This window comes from Papio anubis, chromosome 12, assembly GCF_008728515.1.
Source record: "Papio anubis isolate 15944 chromosome 12, Panubis1.0, whole genome shotgun sequence".
NCBI classification, from domain to species: domain Eukaryota; kingdom Metazoa; phylum Chordata; class Mammalia; order Primates; family Cercopithecidae; genus Papio; species Papio anubis.
In genome coordinates, this window is record NC_044987.1 from 117,209,449 (window position 1) to 117,230,249 (window position 20,801).

The 20,801-nt window shown below is 41.2% G+C and overlaps 1 protein-coding gene across 6 annotated transcripts in view; it reads right to left on the minus strand.

Annotated features, from left to right (window-relative positions):
• Positions 1 to 20,801, minus strand: part of CHKA (choline kinase alpha) — a 73,093-nt gene that overhangs the window by 37,014 nt on the left and 15,278 nt on the right. For all 6 annotated transcript variants that reach the window (XM_021925472.2, XM_031653767.1, XM_031653768.1 and 3 more), the window contains exon 2: positions 11,563 to 11,674. In XM_021925472.2, coding sequence (XP_021781164.2) covers positions 11,563 to 11,674 — 112 coding nt within the window. The remainder of the gene's footprint in view (positions 1 to 11,562; positions 11,675 to 20,801) is intronic.

The window sequence follows — 20,801 nt, forward strand, 5'->3', positions numbered from 1 at the left end:
GTTTTTTGTTTTTGATACAGCGTCTCATTCTGTCACCTAGGCTAGAGTGCAGTGGTGCGATCTCAGCTCATTGCAACCTCTACCTCCTGGGTTCAAGTGATTCTCCCACCTCAGCCTCCTGAGTAGTTGGGATTACAGGTGTGCGCCACCACGCCTGGCTATTTAGGCTTTGTATTTTAAATGAGACTATGAAAAGCAGTAAATGTTCATATTATAGAGCACGGGTTTTCAAAATGTTCTACTTCATGCTTTAAAAATAAAATGGGCCAGGCACGGTGGCTCATGCCTGTAATCCCAACAGTTTGGGAGGCCGAGGCGGGCAGATCACGAGGTCAAGAGATAGAGACCATCCTTGCCAATATGGTGAAACCCCCTCTCTACTAAAAATACAAAAATTAGCTGGGTGTGGTGATGTGCGCCTGTAGTCTCAGCTACTCGGGAAGCTGAGGCAGGAGAATCGCTTAAACCCAGGAGGCTGAGGTTGCAGTGAGCCAAGATCACACCACTGTACTCCAGCCTGGCGACAAAGCGAGACTCTGTCTCATAAAATAAAATTTAAAAAAATCAATAAGTAGTAAGACAACTCCAGGACCAAGAAGGAAGAGACATCCCTTTATTGTATTTTGTGTTATATGATTTTAGGATTCAAAAACCTACTTTAAGTTACCTAATGTTCCACAATACAGCAGGTGTATTTCTTTTAACCTATTTAAGCCATCAGACAGAATAAACTTACTTGGCCAGTACTTAATGAAAGACTTCTCTAATACTGAGGGAAGTAGGTTTATGACTAAATGAATAAAGCCCCACTGGGAGATGAAACAAACCAGCACCTCAGTTTTCTCTAGAGTCTGTGCATAGTAAGAATTGGTGAAAGTGGCATAAAGAAAGTGTCGTTAAGTCACATAGAGCTATCATTTAAATGTCATTTAAAACATCTTTAACATCTGAAACATTTATCTTCAAAGTGTCTTTAAAGGTCCACTACCTATATGAGCTGCTTGTGAGACAGATTTTAAAAAGTGATGAATCAGCTACAAAGAACACCATGTCATCAATAGCAAAATAAATTGGAAATGCTATTTAAGAAACCAAATCATTATTGATTATGGATAATATAATATGAGCCAGGCACAGTGGCTCACGTCTGTAATCTTAGCACTTTGGGAGGCTGAGGGGGGAGCAGATCATTTGAGGTCACGAGTTCAAAACTATCCTGGCCAACATGGTGAAATCTCTTCTCTACTAAAAATACAAAAAAATTAGCCAGGCCTGGTGGCAGGCGCCTGTAATCTCAGCTATTTGGAAGGCTGAGGCGGGAGAATGGCTTGAACCTGGAAGGCGGAGACTGCAGTGAGCCAAGATCGCCCCACTGCACTCCAGCCTGGGCAATAGAGTGAGACTTCATCTCACACACGCACAAAAAAATCATAATACAGAATAGAAACAGGTACTGTTAAATATAATGGTGGCTGCTGAACTAAAATGATATACAAATGAGAGTACAGGTTTTTTGTAGAAAAAAATTTGTGCCATCCATTTTTTAATAGAAAAAAAGAAAAATACATACAAAAAAAGAAAACTAAGAAACATGGATAACATTCTCTTCTTCCTACCACTCCTTCCTCACCAAAAAATAACTAAATGGATCATTCACCTTACTGTCTCTTTTAAAGGCTTTACATAAAACAGTAAATTGATTGTGACCTTTTAAAAATGTTTTGAGACCTACAAACAAATAAGTAAGAATAATCCTTTCTGGGCGCGGTGGCTCATGCCTGTAATCCCAGCACTTTGGGAGGCCAAGGTGGGAGGATCACCTGAGGTTGAGAATTTGAGACCAGCCTGACCAACATGGTGAAACTTTGTTTCTATGTGGAATACAAAAATTAGTCAGGTGTGGTGGCGCATGCCTCTAATCCCAGCTACTCAGGGGACTGAGGCACAAGAATCGCTTGAACCTGAGAGGCAGAGGTTGCAGCAAGCTAAGACCATGCCATTGCACTCCAGCTTGGGCGACAGAGTGAGGCTGTCTCAAAAAAAAAAAAAAAAAAAATCCTAGACTTAGTTTCTAGGATATCTAAATTTTGGTCTGGGAAAATAATCCATCTTTCTACTAATCTGGTATTACCTTCCTGAGCTGAGTACTGAACAACTCCCAGGCCATCGTATTCACCCTGAGAACAGGAGCCTGTGGTACATCATTCGGATTCAATTCAGTAGCTGTGATGCCCATGTGGTCTTGGAGTGGCATGCTTCTTTACTGGGTAGCCTGTGGCTTCAGAGACCCTTAATACCCACCCTGGTCATCTCACCACACTCAACCCTCTAGGAGAGAAATGATTTTTAATACAGGGGTGGCATCTGTTATAATCCCTGGCCTGCCGAGTCCCTGTTGATCATGCAGCTATGTTCCATCTCAGGAGAGGTGGGGCAGGAAAAAGCCTGAGAACCATGACTCTATAGAATGTGTTCAATTCTACAGAATTGAAAGAGTTATGCAACTCTTTCAATTAACATTTTTCAGTATGGTTTCTTTGCAATATGTTTTCCTCTCAGAGTTATCATGGACCCTAACCTTATTTCTTCCTGATTTCTATGAAAAAAAATGAAATCATCCTGTATTTATTGCTTTTATGGCTTCTTACAGCACTTTCTTGAACTCCTGACCTCAGGTGATCTGCTCGCCTCAGCCTCCCGAAGTGCTGGGATTACAGGCATGAGCCACCACGCCCGGCAACTTATAGCACTTTCTGAATACATTTTACAGAACACATTAAAATGTAAGATCTCATGCAATGATTTAAAGTATAGCTTATGTTATTATCTAAAGAGCACATATGAATTACAAGAATTTAAACAGATAAGTGATTTCTAACATTTTATGGTAGTCTCTAGAGTGTCTTCAATTATCCCAAGGACCAATCTAAAACAACTTGATCTTTTTGGACACTAATAATTTCAAAATTGGATGACTTGATGAGCATCCCTAGGAAACTAGAACTTCTAAAACATTTTAAGCAACATAAGCCAATAGAAAGACAGGTGAGTGGAAACCCAGGTTTTAAAAAGGCCCATTTCGGCCAGATGCGGTGACTCATGCCTGTAATCCCAGCACTTTGGGAGGCCGAGGCGGGTGGATTGCGAGGTCAGGAGATCAAGACCATTCTGGCTAACACGGTAAAACCCTGTCTCTACTAAAAATACAAAAAATTAGCTGGGCGTGATGGTGGGCGTCTGTAGTCCCAGCTACTCAGGAGGCTCAGGTAGGGGAATAGCGTGAACTCAAGAGGTGGAGGTTGCCGTGAGCTGAGATCGCGCCACTGCACTCCAGCCTGGGCAACAGAGCGAGATTCCATTTCCAAAAAAAAAAAAAAAAAAAGAGGCCCATTTCAGGACTTTCTCAAAATGTATGTCTGATCCAGGGCAACCTGCTGATCCAATACTCCCCAGACTTCCAAGACTAAATAAAATACCTTCCCTCTAAGTATCCCAAGGGTTGACTTGTAAGCAACACCTTTACAGGAAGTGTGCTTCACTACATCAGATCAGCACTGCAGAGCTCCCTAAGGTCTCAGGTACCCAGTGTATGAAAGCACACTGACTGGTAAGGACAAAGAAGAAGGTTTGTTTCTAATTCTGACCAAAATATCAAAATATATATGGTGTTTCCTTAATGCTGGAAGTGGTATGAAGGAAGAACTTGATTACTTCAATTAAGTTATCAAGTTGAGGCCCATAAACTTCTAAAATTCCTAAATGTTTGTCATTTTCTACTGAGGAAACAGAAGAAAGGAATCTGATTTGCTTTGGACAAAAAAAAAAGTGATATATTTATTACACAACATTCTGAAATCTTAATCACTGTACCTCTTTAAGCACAGCACAAACTGTAGCTGGTGCTACTTAACAAGCATTACAACTTTCTTTTTTAAAAGCAATTCTTGAATCCAAGAACTAAAAGAAAGAAATTAAAGCTGTAGAGAATGCTCCAACTTCAGAGGTCTCATACTATACCGTGAATCGTGTCTGTCACCTGGAAACCAGAGTGCTCCAGGCACGATCGCATGGACAAGCCTGCAGCAGAGAACACATGCACATACAGCTAAAGTGGTACATTACCCCCAACGCCCTTCACTCCACCCAACATAAAGACATTCCTTCCCAAAGAGGGGTGGGCTGCGGTCAAACCATCGTTCCATGGACCAGAAATCCGCATTGGCTTCATGCTATAAATCCCAAACATTTAATACCAGCAAGACAAAGACACTTTGAATATGTAAAAATTAGACATAGTAGTCTGTGGTTTATTTGGTTATCAAAAGAAGGCACCAAAGCAGGTATGGAAGGACTATTAGTAGTAATTTGGCAACTATCTTGGGAGAGAATCAGCTAAAGAAATGTTAGGTTAGCCCAAATGGGAACACACAACACGAGAAAAATGTTTCACTTCTGAGAGGGAAGTTTTGACTGCCTTAGGAATAAAGAATTAAACCATACTCAAAAGTATAATGGAATTTTTTTAAAGCAGCGTGAACAGAACAACTTAAATTCCTAATGATCCTAATGCAATGAGGAAAAAAGTGACAATTCACAGAATTCAGTTACCAGGGACATAATTCCTTCAAGGAGTACCAGCAATACTGGTCTTTGCATGGTGTGACCTTAGTAACATAAAGAAATACTTTTTAGCAGCTGATTTCTCAGTAGCCAGTAGTTTAATATTAACTATTTATGAGTTATCCATATTTTATTGTGGCTTAATTTTTAATTAAACTGGGGCTAAGAGAAAACAGGGAGGAAGACATTTGTTTTCTAGATTCAAAAAGGACGGTGTCTCAAATTTTACTCTTTTGAGTTGCTAATACATATCTGCGTTGTGCCTTGATGCCTTTATTATGGTTAGTACTCAAACAAGCACTAATATTAGCCTTCTATTACTCAAAAAACAAACAAAAACAATTTTCCAGACAACATTCAAGAGAGATCTTTGATGTGTATTATAAACATTCATGCCTGTGAGACCGCTCATAACGGTGAGGCCAAATCTCTCCATTCATGCACAGAAGGAAGTGGCTTAACACAGAGTCACTGTTCTGACAGAGGAAGGGACAAAGCAATCCTCTGAGACTTCCGCCAACTGGCACAGGTTACATTGAAGGAACAATACGTACTGACATTTGTGTCTTCCACAATTCATGATAAATAAGCAAACTGGTTATTTGTAATCAGCCAAACTTGCTTCTCTGAAAAGGCTGCTACTGGACGTTGCAGAGCTCATGTTCCTTCCCAGTATCAGAAAGGAAAAAAATCAAGTTACATTTATAGCTAATTTTATACATTTACGCTCTCTTCTAGCAATTCTATCTCTTTCCACAATGCAAAGGCTGACCTATTCCCAAAACTTCTATTAAATTATCCTCCTTTAGCTCAGGGTAGTTTCACAGTTGAGTTTGGTTTTCATAATCTATGCAGCTAATGAAAATAACCTCATTTCCATTAAAATTAAAGATAGCCTATGTAAAACAGACACTAAATTATATTGACATGCATTACTTTAAGATCAGACCAATATTTTTATGTTTAATAATTTCCTACAAATAATATTCTATAGCTGTGTGTGTCTTATCTTGTTCATATTTTCAAAAGGACCCATTCTTGACCTTGACAAACACAGGAATTTTCATAAGCACCCTAAAACTAACACAAATCCTAAACAAAAACTCCAGGATACAGTCAGGAAGTCTGCTTCTGTCTCATCTTAGATAGAAATAGAGGTTAGAAGAGACAGATGTTTGTGGGACAGAAGCTGTGGGGCCGAACCCAATCAAAGTTTTACCTTGGCTTTTTGGCACTTAACCCTTAGAGAACTGTACCAAAGAGCAGTCATTTCAGTGTCACTATGGAAATAAAGGAAATTAGACATCTTACAATGCCAAGATGAAGAAAAATGAGGAAGTTGAGAATCATCTAGTTATTTTAAACCAAGTCACCTGTAAATCATTTGCTGATCAAAGAACGTGTAAAATGTTACCACCTCTGATTCTCACAGAAGTAAAATGTTCAAAAGCTTAAAACAAGGAAGGGAAATAGAAAGAAGGGACATACTAAACTAAATCTGTCATATAATTAAGCAAAAATGCAAAATACTCTGAGAAAACACATAGGCCTATTATTTGTGCAGTAGTCTTCAATTAACATTTTTCCAAGGAGTGAATTCTAGCCCACCTTAAAGGATGCTATAGCTGCATTTGTAAAGTTGGCTTGGGAGATACCAGTTATATTTGTATAAATACACACACATGTATAGGATGTGTGTATGCTTTCCTATGAGGTAGAGCAAAAAGAAGGAAAGCAGAAGATTTGAGTCACATTATATTTAATTCTCTCTTTAACCCTTAATTTTATGAAAATAATGTGATTTATTATTTGGGGCTCTGTATTTGCTCAGTCACATCTCTCAATTAATGCAAATCTTGACAATTATCAATCCTAACAATTTATCATAAATTCTGGCTTTTTTTTTTTTTTTTTTTTTTTTTTGCTGTGATAGGAACAAAACCCTCACTGTAGACCATAAATATCTCCTTCCATTGTAGGCCAGATTCATTCTAAAGAGTTGGCTATACATCAGCAATTTCATCACACCTAGACCGCAGCAAAAATAAATAATAGAAACTTTAAAGCTGTTGAAAATATTTGGAAAGGAATTTAAAATCCCTGGCACAGTGTGTGGCAGCTCAGCTCCTAAAGCACACAGCAGCTGTTCCCTGGCTCGCATCTTAGAAGCTTCTAAGCCTGCTCTTTACTTTCCTTCTTTTGTACCTTAGCCATCTTTTGGAGTTCTTGATTTTGGTTCCCCTCCTCATGTTGTCACAGTACTCCCAATGACCAGCACTCTCCAATGGCCATTAATATCTGAAACTCTTAACTGGCAACAAGTATGCCTGCTAAACTCCGCAGAGCTAGGAAACCAAATATATTGAACTCTGTGACTCTAGGCTTCATGGTTTACTAAGTTTAAACTACAACCAAAAAAGTGTGCTTGAACTAAGTACTTGAACAACTGAATAATTACATTGAAAATACAGATTCCCACCTACAAAGCAAAGAAATAGTTTTTTTCCAACAAAAATGAGTTTGTTGTCTATGTCAACTGTCAGATTGTCAGAGGTATGCTTATTATCCATGTAGAAAACTACTAATTTCCCTTCCGGTTTTTTTTTGTTTTTGTTTTTTGAGACGGGTCTCTCTCTGTCCCCCAGGCTACAGTGCAATGGTATGATCTTGGCTCACTGCAACCTCCACCTCCTGGACTTAAGGGATCTTCCCACCTCAGCCTCCAAAGTTTCTGGGGAACCACAGGCACATGCCAGCACGCCCACCTAATTTTTTATAGAGACAGGGTTTTGCCATGTTGCCCAGGCTGGTTTCAAACTCCTGGACTCAAGTAATCCACCTGCCTTGGCCTCCCAAAGTGTTGGGATTACAGGAGTGAGCCACCATGCCCAGCCCTAACTTCCCTTTCTATCCAAGGTGCTTTCAAGTATGGTTTCACCTTACATCAGTAGATATAGCTTCAGGAATGGAAACTCATTTAACATTTGCCTAATAAAAACATAATTGAGAAGCTAAACGTGGGGTACCTCCCCCCAAATTGGAATCATATGTAAAACATACTCTATTCTATTAGTTTGGTAAGAGTCAATTACATTTTAAGTGACTTAAATAATTCTTTTTATTTGTCTTAGTTACTTAATAGTCTTTTTTCTTCGAAAAAAATTAGGACATAGAATTCTGTTCAAACAAATTTTATTTCCATACATTTCTACTGTATTTAACTACTGTCAGGTACTACTTCCACAATGCTAAAATTTCAAAATGGAAAAAAGACTAACAATAAATAATAATAAAGATAATGAATCTTTATTAGAGGAAGGCTAATTGCCAAGTTGTAGGCTATGCTGCAGCTGGCTTTTACTAAGTGACTCATATAATAAACCAGAACATTCTCGAGCTGGGCTGTCCAACACAGTGGCCACGAGCTACATGTCACTATTTTAATTTAAATTAATTAAAATTAAAAACAATTTAAAATTCAGTTCAACAGTCACACTTGCCACATTCCACATATTCATTACTGACATGTGGCTGGTGACGAGTGTATCAGACAGCACAGATGCAGAATACTCCATTACTCCCATCACTGTAGCACTGCTCTAGAGCACAGGATTGAACTCCTAGGTTAGTCTAGCCCTCAGAGGAGCACCTTGTAACACATTTAAAATGCTTCTTATTTAAGTTAGAAATGAAAGCCTCATAAATCAGATTTAAACAATAGTTTTATATCACATGTAATTTCAGCAGCTATTTATTATTTTAAAAGTGTTGTATAAATGCAAAACACACAAAACAGTAGAAATGGGACTTAACTGTTGCAGAATCTAAACAGTCCTCAAAGAAAAAATGACTATCAAGACATACCAGGCCAAGCGCAGTGACTCATGCCTGTAATCCTAGCATTTTTAGAGGACTAGACGGGCGCATCACTTAAGCCCAGTAGTTTGAGACCATCCTGGGAAACATGGTGAAACCCTGTCTCTACAAAAAATACAAACATTATCTGGGCGTGGTGGCTCACTCCTGTAGTCCCAGCTACTCAGGCGGCTGAGCTGGGAGGGTCACCTGAGCCCAGGAGGTCGAGGCTACAGTCAGCCATGGTTGTGCCACTACATTACAGCCTGGGTGGCAAAGTGAGACCCTGTCTCAAAACAAAAAAAGGCACATCAGTAAAAGTGCCAAAATAACAATGAAAGATTTTTAAAACTATACTCTGAAACTGCAACTTGATTAAATTTAAAACCCAAGCTGCATGGTGAACACAAGAATCTTTTCTGCTTGTGTATTAACAGCAAGGGGTCTGTGTTTTCAGTTAGCATCAATTGTGGTCCTAGCTGGATGCCAGCTATCTGCACCTAATGACAAAGTGACCACAGATATCCTCAACAAGCGTACACATGTGTGGAATAGTTATGTACCTTCAAACATACTAACTTGTTCCCCACATTTTTAGATCTTAACCATTTCCACAGCTTGACAGAGTCAAGGAAAAGCTATCCAATAAAAGGGTTTCTTCACATTATGACAATTTTTTTAAGAATTAACACCTAGGCCGGGCGCGGTGGCTCAAGCCTGTAATCCCAGCACTTTGGGAGGCCGAGACGGGCGGATCATGAGGTCAGGAGATCGAGACCATCCTGGCGAACACGGTGAAACCCCGTCTCTACTAAAAAATACAAAAAACTAGCCGGGCGAGGCGGCGGGCGCCTGTAGTCCCAGCTACTCGGGAGGCTGAGGCAGGAGAATGGCGTAAACTCGGGGGGCGGAGCTTGCAGTGAGCTGAGATCCGGCCACTGCACTCCAGCCCGGGCGACAGAGCCAGACTCCGTCTCAAAAAAAAAAAAAAAAGAATTAACACCTAGACTGCCAATTTGAACTTTAATATTGCCAAACATATAATCAAATATCATATGGATATGACCTGCTTTTTAGATTGAGCTGAAATAGGCCGGTCTTCTAAAAAATTTAGCTTGAAAACTACTCTATTTCATTAAGATAAAATGGGCCCTTCCAAAGAAGATTAAAAAGGATATCAGGGCCAGGCGTAGTGGCTCATGCCTGTAATCCCAGCACTTTGGGAGGCCGAGGCAGGTGGGTCACAAGGTCAGGAAATTGAGCCCACCCTGGCTAACATGGTGAAATCCTGTCTCTACTAAAAATACAAAAATTAGCCGGGCGTGGTGGTGGGCACCTATAGTCCCAGCTACTTGCAAGACTGAGGCAGGAGAACGGCATGAACCCAGGAGGCGGAGCTTGCAGTGAGCCAAGACTGCACCACTGCACTCCAGCCTGGGCGACAGCAAGACTCCATTTCAAAAAAAAAAAAAAAAAGGCTGGGCACGGTGGCTCACGCCTGTAATCCCAGCACTTTGGGAGGCCAAGGCGGGCAGATTACGAGGTCAGGAGATCAAGACCATCCTGGCTAACATGGTGAAACCCTGTCTCTACTAAAATTATAAAGAATGAGCCGGGCGTGGTGGCGCACACCTGTAATACTAGCTACTCGGGAGGCTGAGGCAAGAGAATGGCATGAACCTGGGAGGCGGAGCTTGCAGTGAGCCGAGATCGTGCCACTGCACTCCAGCCTGGGCGACAGAGCGAGACTCCATCTCAAAAAAAAAAAAAAAAAAACAAAAACACAGATATCAAAATCCTACCACAGGCCAGGCGTGGTGGCTCACGCCTGTAATCCCAGCACTTTTGAGAGGCTGAGGCGGACAGATTACCTGAGGTCAGGAGTTTGAGACCAGCCTGGCCACCACTATGGTGCAACCCTATCTCTACTAAAAATACAAAAATAGCCAGGCATGGTGGTGTGCCTATAATCCCAGCTACTCAGAAAACTGAGGCAGGAGAATTGCTTGAACCCAGGAAGCAGAGGCTGCAGTGAGCCGAGATCGCACCACTGCATTCCAGTCTGAGCAACACAGCCAGACTCCATCTCAGGAAAAAAATAAAAAAATAAAAATCCTGCCACAGAAATATATCAACCTCGCCGGGCGCAGTGGCTCATGCCTGTAATCCCAGCACTTTGGGAGGCCACGGCAGATAGATCACTTGAGGTCAGGAGTTCGAGACCAGCCTGACCAACATGGTTAAACCCCGTCTCTACTAAAAAAATACAAAACTAGCCAGGCATGGTGGCATACATAACGCCAGTTACTTGGGAAGCTTAGGCAGGAGAATCGGTTGAACCCGGGAGGCAGAAGTTGCAGTGAGCTGAGATCGCGCCATTGCACTCCAGCCTGGGCAACAAGAGTGAAACTCTGTTTCAAAAAAAAAAAAAAAATACATCAACCTAACATTTCTATTGTGGTCAAAGAAATAGTAAATTCATGACATTAATAATATTAATGATAAACCCAGACAAGTTGGGATCCCCTGTAACTGAATAATTCAATAGATACTTTAATTAAGAATTAGATTATTTAAGTAATATAAAACTTTAGAAAGATTATGACTATAACAAACAATTCAAAGTTTTAAAGAAATCTCAGAGAAATAGTTATCAAATTCAGCTTCGTTGAGATCATACTTCGTTAACTGGGACTATCCTCTAAAATCTTTTGGATTATGTTATAAAAACAATACCTTCTCTACATTAGAACTTTACAATCTAAATCTGAGCTGAAAATTTTAATCAATATGTAGAACCAAGAATCATCAAGCACTATTTAAGATTTAACCAACGTTGTACCTTCTCTGGATGTGAAACTGGGAATACCTGTACTAGTTTACTAATAAATAATAACTAAAAAAGAACAGGAATTAACTCAGAATGCAAACCAAGTTGTGCAGCCCAATTACAGTAAAAGCAATATACTTAAATATCTTTAGTAACACCATTAAAGTATTTAAAATCTCTTTCCAAGGTATCTCAGGAAAGAAGATTTAAAATGTTAACAGGATCCCCCCCCCTCCCAAAGTAGCCTATCAACTCACCATCTGCAAAATCGCTCCATAAAGTCGCAGGAGCACTTTCCGAGGCTCATCGCCAAGGGTGGCTGTGGTATCAGGTAGGGAGCACTGGAACAGCATGTTGCTAAGGCCGCCTCTGTCAGAAATAAGAGGATAGTAAGTATCTGTATTACAGGTGAGCTAAATCACTCTTCTTGGATAAATATGGATGAAAAGTCAGGGTTACACAATAACTGTTCTCATCTTATCTCGATTTATTTTCTCAATTTAACTCCATGAGTCACATTAAAAACAGACAAATTCTCTATCTGTTTAATTTCTAGAGTAGAGGTGGGGAAGCGTTTTTGAAATCGCCTGTGTGGGCTGGGCGCGGTGGCTTACGTCTGTAATCCCAGCACTTTAGGAGGCCAAGGCGGGTGGATCACAAGGTCAAGAAATCTAGACCATCCTGGCTAACACGGTGAAACCCCATCTCTACTAAAAATATAAAAAAATTAGCCAGGCATGGTGGCGGGCACCTGTAGTCCCAGCTACTTGGGAGGCTGAGGCAGGAGAATGGCATGAACCGGAGAGGCGGAGCTTTCAGTAAGCCGAGATCACGCCACTGCACTCCAGCCTGGGCGACGGAGCGAGACTTGCCTGTGTGTACCTCCACATGCTGTTTTCCTTTAGAGAAGAAAGAAGAAATGCCCTCAGTCCTGGGAAGGGGAAAGGCATCCCAGATGCATCCCTGCAAACTCATATTCTTCTAGAATCCAAAAATCTCCATTATATTTCTATAATTCGCAGGTTAAAATCTTGAGGCAATATTTAAACCTTCTTCTCTAGGGCTTTCCATTTGATATGTATTAATAGTTCCAAGATCTTCTATGCTAGTGTTACTAAAGATCTGTCAACTGATTTTGACTAGGAGCTTGTTCAAAAAACCTCCAACATTAACTGGTTACCAGGGCCTTCAGATGAAACAGGAGACCTCCATACTCTAATCACACACCAAGTAGGTAGCTAAGCAAGGAATCAAATTCAGGCATATGGCTCCAGAGTCCTTGCTTATAACTAACCATGAAGAGTTGTCAAAGAGATAGGAGGCAAAGCTGAAGAGCACCACGTGCCACATTAAAGATGTCATAGGAGGCCTGGTGCAGTGGCTCACGCCTGTAATCCCAGCACTTTGGGAGGCCAAGGTAGGTGGATCACCTGAGGTCACCTGGCCAACATGGTGAAACCCTGTCTCTACTAAAAATACAAATCAGACGGGATGGTGGCACACACCTTGTAATACCAGCTACTTGGGAGGCTGAGGCAGAAGAATCGCTTGAACCCAGGAGGCAGAGATTGTAGTGAGCCATTATTACACCACTGTACTCCAGCCTAGGCGACAGAGCGAGACTCCCATCTCAAAAAAAAGGAGAGGAGGCCAGGCGTGGTGGCTCATGCCTATAATCCCAGCACTTTGGGAGGCCGAGGCGGGCGGAGGTCAGGAGATCGAGACCATCCTGGCGAACACTGTGAAACCCCGTCTCTACTAAAAATACAAAAAAATTAGCCGGGCGTGATGGTGGGCGCCTGTAGTCCCAGCTACTTGGGAGGCTGAGGCAGGAGAACGGCGTGAACCCGGGAGGCGACGGAGCTTGCGATGAGCGGAGATCGCGCCACTGCACTCCAGCCTGGGAGACAGAGCGAGACTCCGTCTCAAAAAAAAAAAAAAAAAAGAGAGGAGACGAGAGGGGAGGGGAGGGGAGAAGAGAGAGGAAAAAAGAAAAATGTCATAGGAGCTGCAAAATCACCTTCCATCAGGACTACTCTCTATAAACCTCTATGACACAGAAGTCTCTGTGTCCTATCACTGCTATAACAAATTACTACAAACTTAGTGGCTTAAAACTTTAAAACTGAAAACAGATTCTGATCGAGCTCATGAATTTTTAAAAATAAGGGTAACTAGGTGGAAATGGGGAGTCGGTTGAGTTTAATGGGTACAGAGTTTCAGTCTGGGAAGATGACAACATTCTGGTGATGGTAACACAACAATGTGAATGTACTTAATACCACTGAACTATAAATTTTAAATTTGTTAAAATGGTATTTTTACTGCTGCTTATTTTACCATAATTTTACTTAATTTTATTTATTTATTTATTTATTTATTTCAGAGAGGGTCTTGTTCTGTCATCCAGGATAGAGTACAGTGGCACAATCTCAGCTCACTGCAACCTCCACCACCTAGGTTCAAGCGATTCTCCTGCCTCAGCCTCCCAAGTAGCTGGGATTACAGGCTCATGCCACCATGCTCAGCTAATTTTTATATTTTTGGTAGAAACGGAGTTTTGCCATGTTGGCCAGGCTGCTCTGGAACTCCTGACCTCAAGTGATCCACCCATCTCGGCCTCCCCAAGTGCTGGGATTACAGGCACACCATGCCTGGCCTTATTTTACCACAGTTTTAATAAAAAAGGATGAAGTACTGATATATACCACAACATGAAACTTAAAAACATTATGCTAAGTGAAAGAAGACGGTCACAAAAGACCACATGTTATATGATTCCATTCATATGAACTGTCCAGAACACGGAAATCTATAAAGTCCATTAGTGGCTGCCAGGAGCTGGGGTAGGAGGGGGTACTTAAGGGTAGGGGATGATAACTAAAGGTTTCTTTTTGAAAGATGAAAATGTTCTAAAACTGACGGTGGTAACAGCTACAAGTATCTGTGACTACACTAAAAGCCACTGGACTGTACAATTTAAATGGGTGAACTGTATGGTATGTGAACTATATCTCATTTTTTTCTTAACAATTAAAAAATTTGAATGTGCTTCTAACACAAACAATTTTTCCCAGATTTAAGTAAGACATATTTAAGAAGTTTTTTCAAAGGTTACTTAAAATGAAAAACCATCATGAGTCTCTAGGAACAAGACAGCAAGAGTCAGGATCTATTTTCCCAGAAGGTTGTCTACCTTAGTTAAAAAGAACAAAAATAAAAGGGAAACCAAAGTTCTTGTTTTTCCCAAAGTAAGCTGTGAAACAGGCCGACAATGTGTAGATCAAAGGAACCAAAAACAGCCTTAACCTTTCTGCTAAACTTGGGGTGGTGCCTCAACTGTGTGGCTTATCAGAATCCCCCTGCCGTGTCTGGTCACAGCCAACATGGGTTTCTGGCTACCAAGCAACAGAACAGGCATTAAAACAGAGTTAAAAGCCCTAGTTTTTCTTCCGGTCACATACTCTGGAAATCTCAGTCAAATGCAAAAGCAAACAGATGAAGTACTGTTCTAAATTGTGTAACCTGATTCAAAGTTTATCCCCGTACTGCTAAAGAAGGAAGGCAGACTAGCTTGGCCAGAAACAAGCTCACGACCTGGAAACGCTTCAGCTGTTTTGTATTACCTGTAACCTCTATTGTTCAATAGGTTTCAATGAAGAAACTGTCAATTATTTTTTAGTGACGGTCAAAATAAACGAAGCAAGGTGACTGGCACCAATAACCCAAACTGTGAGAAACTCACCTAGAAAAAAAGCCAGTTACCAATGAGTCAAATAATAATATGATCAGGAACAACAAAATCTGGTGGGAAGAAATGCCAGAAATGGTAGAAAAAATTTATCGTATAATTTGTCAAAAATATCCTCCCAAGTAAAACCCCAGGAGCTCTCAACGATTTACAAGAAGTTTTGAAACCACAAACTTTATCACCTGGCATAACAGCTTTATAAGTCATAATTAAATATGAGAGGCATGGGTTGGATGTGGTGGCTCATGCCTGTAATCCCAGCACTTTGGGAGGCCGAGGCAGGCAGATCACTTGAGGTCAGGAGTTCAAGACCAGCCTGGCCCACATGGTGAAACCCTGTCTCTACTAAAAATACAAAAATTAGCCGGGCATGGTGGCACGTGCCTGTAATCCCAGCTACTTAGGAGGCTGAGGCAGGAGAACTGCTTGAACCTGTGAGGCGGAGATTGCAGCGAGCTGAGATTGCACCACTGCACTCCAGTCTGGGGGACGAGAGTGAAACTCTGTCTCCAATAAATAAATAAATAAATTTAAATATACGCGCGCGCACACACATACACACACATATATATATAAGAGGTACAAGATACTCAAGCAAAATCTCAAATACAGTGACAACAACACACTTATTCCACACTCAACATAATGACAGGAAGGAAACGGAAAAGAGCAGGAAGTACCTGCTGGCAGAATTCTCACCTCTGCCCTCCAGACCCAGTGGTGCAGGCATCACTAACTGCCAACTCATGATTCCTTAACACAGAATACTAAGGGAATACATGCAGTATAAAGAGGTTCTTTTTCTTTTTTTTCTTTTTTTTTTTTTTGAGACAGAGTCTTGCTCTGTCACTCAGGCTGGAATACAGTGGCACGATCTCGGCTCACTGCAAGCTCCACCTCCCAGGTTCACACCATTCTCCTGCTCAGCCTCCCAAGTAGCTGGGACTACAGGCACCCACCACCACACTGGACTAATTTTTTTTGTATTTTTAGTAGAGATAGGGTTTCACCGTGTTAGCCAGAATGGTCTCGATCTCCTGACCTTGTGATCCGCCCACCTTGGCCTCCCAAAGTGCTGGGATTACAGGCGTGAGCCACCGCGCCCATCCAAAGAGGTTCTTGTGCAGAAATTGTTAATCAATACTGAAATGAATCATTTCAGCTTCTCTTGATAGCCAGAAGAACTAGGCAAAAGAAAGAAATAAAAGGCCTCCAAATTGGAAATGAAGTTAAATTATCCCTGTTGGCAGACAACATGATCTAACATACAGAAAACCCTAAAGACCCCACCAAAAAACTATTAGAAGAACTAATAAGTTCAGTAAGATTGCAGGATACAAAATCAACGTACAAAAATCAGTAGCAGTATTATTTCTATATGGGAGCCTCAGGTGGGAAGATCACTTGAGCCCAGAAGGTCAAGGCTGAAGTGAGTGAGCTGTGATCATGCCACTGCATGCCAGCTAATAGCATATTATCTGAAAGAGAAATCAAGAAAACAATCGTGTTTACAATAACTACAAAAAAAAAAAAAAGAAATAAAGAAAGAAAAAGAAAGAAATTTAACCAAGGAGGTGAAAGATTTCTGCAATGAAAACTTTAAAATATTGATCGGAGAAATGAAGACACAAATAAATGGAACAATAGCCCATGTTCATGTATTAGAAGAATTAATATTGTTAAAATGTCCATACTGGCCAAGCACCGTGGCTCACGCCTGTAATCCCAACACTTTGGGAAGCTGAAGTGGGCGGATCACTGAGGTCAGGAGTTCAAGACCAGCCTGGCCAACATGATGAAACCCTGTCTCTACTAAAAATACAAAAATTAGCTGGGCATGGTGGTGGGTACCTGTAATCCCCGCTACTCGGGAGGCTGAGGCAGGAGAATCGCTTGGACTCAGGAGGCGGAGGTGGCAGTGAGCCAAGATCACTCCACTATACTCCAGCCTGGGCGACAGAGCAAGACTCTGTCTCAAAAAAAAAAAAAAAAAAAAAAAAAAAAATCCACACTACCCAAAGCAACCTATACATTCAATGCATCAATGCAATCCCTATGACGTTCTTCATAGAAATAGGAAAAACAATCCTAAAATTTATATGTAATCACAAAAGACCCCAGTAGCCAAAGCAATCTGGAGCAAAAAGAACAAAGCTAGAGGAATCACACTACCTAACTTCAACATATACTACAAAGTCATAGTAACCAAAACAGCATGGTATTGGTGTAAAAACAGTCAGAGACCAGTATAACAGAATAAAAGCCCAGAAGTTAATCCATGTTTACAGCCACCTGATTTTCAACAAGCGTCAAGAACACAATTGGGAAAAGGACAGTCTCTTCAATAAACAGTGTTGGGAAAACTGGATATTGCATGCAGAAGAATGAAACTGGACCCTTATTTCACACCATATACAAAAATAAACTCAAAATGGATCAAAAACATAAAGACCTGAAACTATGAAACTACCAGAAGAAAACATAGGGGAAAAGCTTCATGACCTTGGTCTGAGCCAGGAATTTTTTTTAAAAGACCTCAAAAGCACAGGCAACACAAACAAAAATAAACAAATAAGATTATATCAGACTAAAAAGTTTCTGCACAGCAAAGGAAACAAGAGAGAAGAAACAACCTACAGAATGGAAGAATCTATTTGCAAACTATATATCAGTTAAGGGGTTAATATAGAAAATATACAAGGAACTCACAGCAAAGAAAGGAAAGAAAACCAATTAAAAAATGGACACCAGCTACTCAAGAGGCTGAGGCAAGAGGATCACTGGAGCCCAGCAAGTCAAGGCTGCGCTGTACTTTAGCCTGGGTGACAGAGCAAGACCCTGTTTAAAAAAAAAAAAAAAAAAAAAAAATTAGTCCTAAATGGTGGCGTGTGCCTATATTCCCAGCTTGGGAGGCTGACATAGGAGGACTGCTTGAGCCTAAGAGTTTGAGGCTGAAGTAAGCTATGAATGCACCACTGTACTCCAGCCTGGATGACAGAGCAAGATTCCATCCCTCAATAACAAAACAAGGCAAAAGACCCAACAGACATTTATCAAAAGACGACATATAAATGGCCAGAAAGCCACGTGTGGTAGGTAGCATGTGCCTGTACTCCCAACTACTCGGGAGGCTGAGGTGGGAGGATCACTTGAGCCTGGGAGGTTGAGGCTGCAAATGAGCTGTGACTGTGTTACTGCACTCCAGCCTGGGTGACAGAGCAAGACACTGTCTCAATAAATAAATAAAAATAAAATAAATGGCCAACAGATATATGAAAAAATGCTCAACATCACTAGTCATTATTAGACTGGCTATTATCAATGATAAAAGACAACAAGCACTGACAAGGATGTGGAGAAAAGGGAACTCTTACACACTGTTGATGGCAATGTAAGTTAGCACAGATACGAAAAACAGTATGCTGGGTCCTCAGAAAATTAAAAATAGAATTACCATTAAGATCCAGCTCCTGCTCATCAAAGCAAGTTTAAAAAAAAAAAAAAAAAAATCCAGGCTGGGTGCAGTGGCTCATGCGCGTAATCCCTGCACCTTGGGAGGCTGAGGCGGGCAGATCACCTGAGGTCGGGAATTCGAGACCAGCCTGGCCAACACGGTAAAACCCCGTCTCTATTAAAAATGAAAGAAAATTAGCCAGGCATGGTGGTGCACGTCCGTAATCCCAGCTATTTGTGAGGCTGAAGCACGAGAATCACTTGAACCCGAGAGGCAGAGTCACAGTGAGCCAAGATCACACCACTGCACTCCAGCCTGGGAGACAGAGCAAGGCTCAGTCTCAAAAAAAAAAAAAAAAAAAATCCAGCAATCCCATTACTGGGAATACATCCAAAGGAAATGAAATTAGTACATCAGACATCTACACTTTCATGTATATTGCAGCGCTAGTTACAATAGCCATTAATGTAAGTGTCCATCAACAGATGAAAAAAGAAAATGTGGTATATATAAACAGTAGAATACTATTAAGCCTTATAAAAGAATGAAATTCTGTCTTTTGTGACAATATGAATGAACCCAGAGGAGAGTACTTACGTTAAGCAAAATAAGTCAGGCACAGAAAGACAGTAACAATGTGATCTCACTTGTGTAGAATCTAAAAAAGTTGCTCTCATAGAAGTTGAGAATAGTGCTTACCAGAGGCAAGGGGAGGGCACGGGAGACAGGGAGAGGCTGGTCAACTGGTACAATGTTATAGTCAGATGGAAGGAATAAATTCACCTTATACCCCATAAATAGAACAATTATTATTATTACTATTATTTTGAGACTGAGTTTTGCTCTATCATCCAGGCTGGAGTGCCGTGGTGCAATCTCGGCTCACTGCAACCTCCGCCTCCCAGGTTTAAGCGGTTCTCATGCCTTAGCCTACTGAGCAGCTGGGATTACAGGCTCCCGCTACCATGCCCAGCTAATTTTTGTATTTTTAGTATAGACAGGGTTGCACCATGTTGGTCAGCTGGTCTCGAACTCCTGACCTCAAGTGATTCAACTGCCTCGGCCTCCCAAAGTGCTGGGATTACAGGTGTGAGCCATCGCGCCCGGCCCATATGTACAATTATTACATGTCAATTATAAACATTATGAATAATGCTCCAATGCTTCAGCACTTACATCAAATACACAGGTTACAAAATTATAAAATTCTGGCCAGGCATGGTGGCTCATGCCTGGAATCCTAGCACTTCAGGAGGCTGAGGCGGGCGGATCATCTGAGGTCAGGAGTTCAAGACCAGCCTGACCAACAAGGTGAAACCATGTCTCTACTAAAAATACAAAATTAAAAAAAATTAAAAAATAAAAAATAAAAAAATAAAAATACAAAATTAGCCAGGCGTGGTGGCACATGCCCGTAATCACAGCTACTCAGGAGGCCGAGGCAAGAGAATCCCTTGAACTCGGGAGGCGGAGGTTGCAGTGAGTTGAGATCGTGCCATTGCACTCCAGCCTGGGTAACAGAGCGAAACTCCATCTCAAAGAAAAAAAAGAGAGAGATTATTTAATGCCTGTTACATTCTATAGCACTGTAAAACAAGAAAAATCCATGCTACATGCTACAGTGATACAACAGCTTAGTAGGCTACCCAAGGTCTTGAAATATGTCATCTCTAGGCCAGGCACAGTGGCTCACGCCTGTAATCCCAGCATTTTGGGAGGCTGAGGCGGGTGGACCTCAAGGTCAGGAGTTGAAGACCAGCCTGGCCAACATGGTAAAACCCCATCTCTACTAAAAATACAAAAATTAGCTGGGTATGGTGGCAGGCACCTGTAGTCCCAGCTACTCAGAAGGCTGCGGCAAGAAAATCACTTGAACACAGAGAAGGAGGAGGTTGCAGTGAGCTGAAATCAGGGCACGGCACTCCAGCCTGGGCAACAAAGTGAGACTCCATCTCAAAAAAACAAAAACAAACAAAAAAAAAGAAAATAAAGAAATATGTCATCTCTAATGTCAAACATCTATCTATCTTTAATTATTTGGGTTTTTTCCCGTCATTTTCAGCAACGGGGATATTTTGGTATTCATGTATGTGAATCAGCTGAATGAACGCTCAGGCAGATGACAAACCTGAGGAATTGTCTGCCCCAACCTGTAACACAAAGATTTCCACCTGATAAATTAAGGTAAGAAGTTACCTAACCAACTGTATTATGCTGAAAAGCAAAAAAGCCACTGAAAGCTCTGCAAACTGTCTACAAGTCACAGGGCACCCAGTTCAGCAGATACAGGG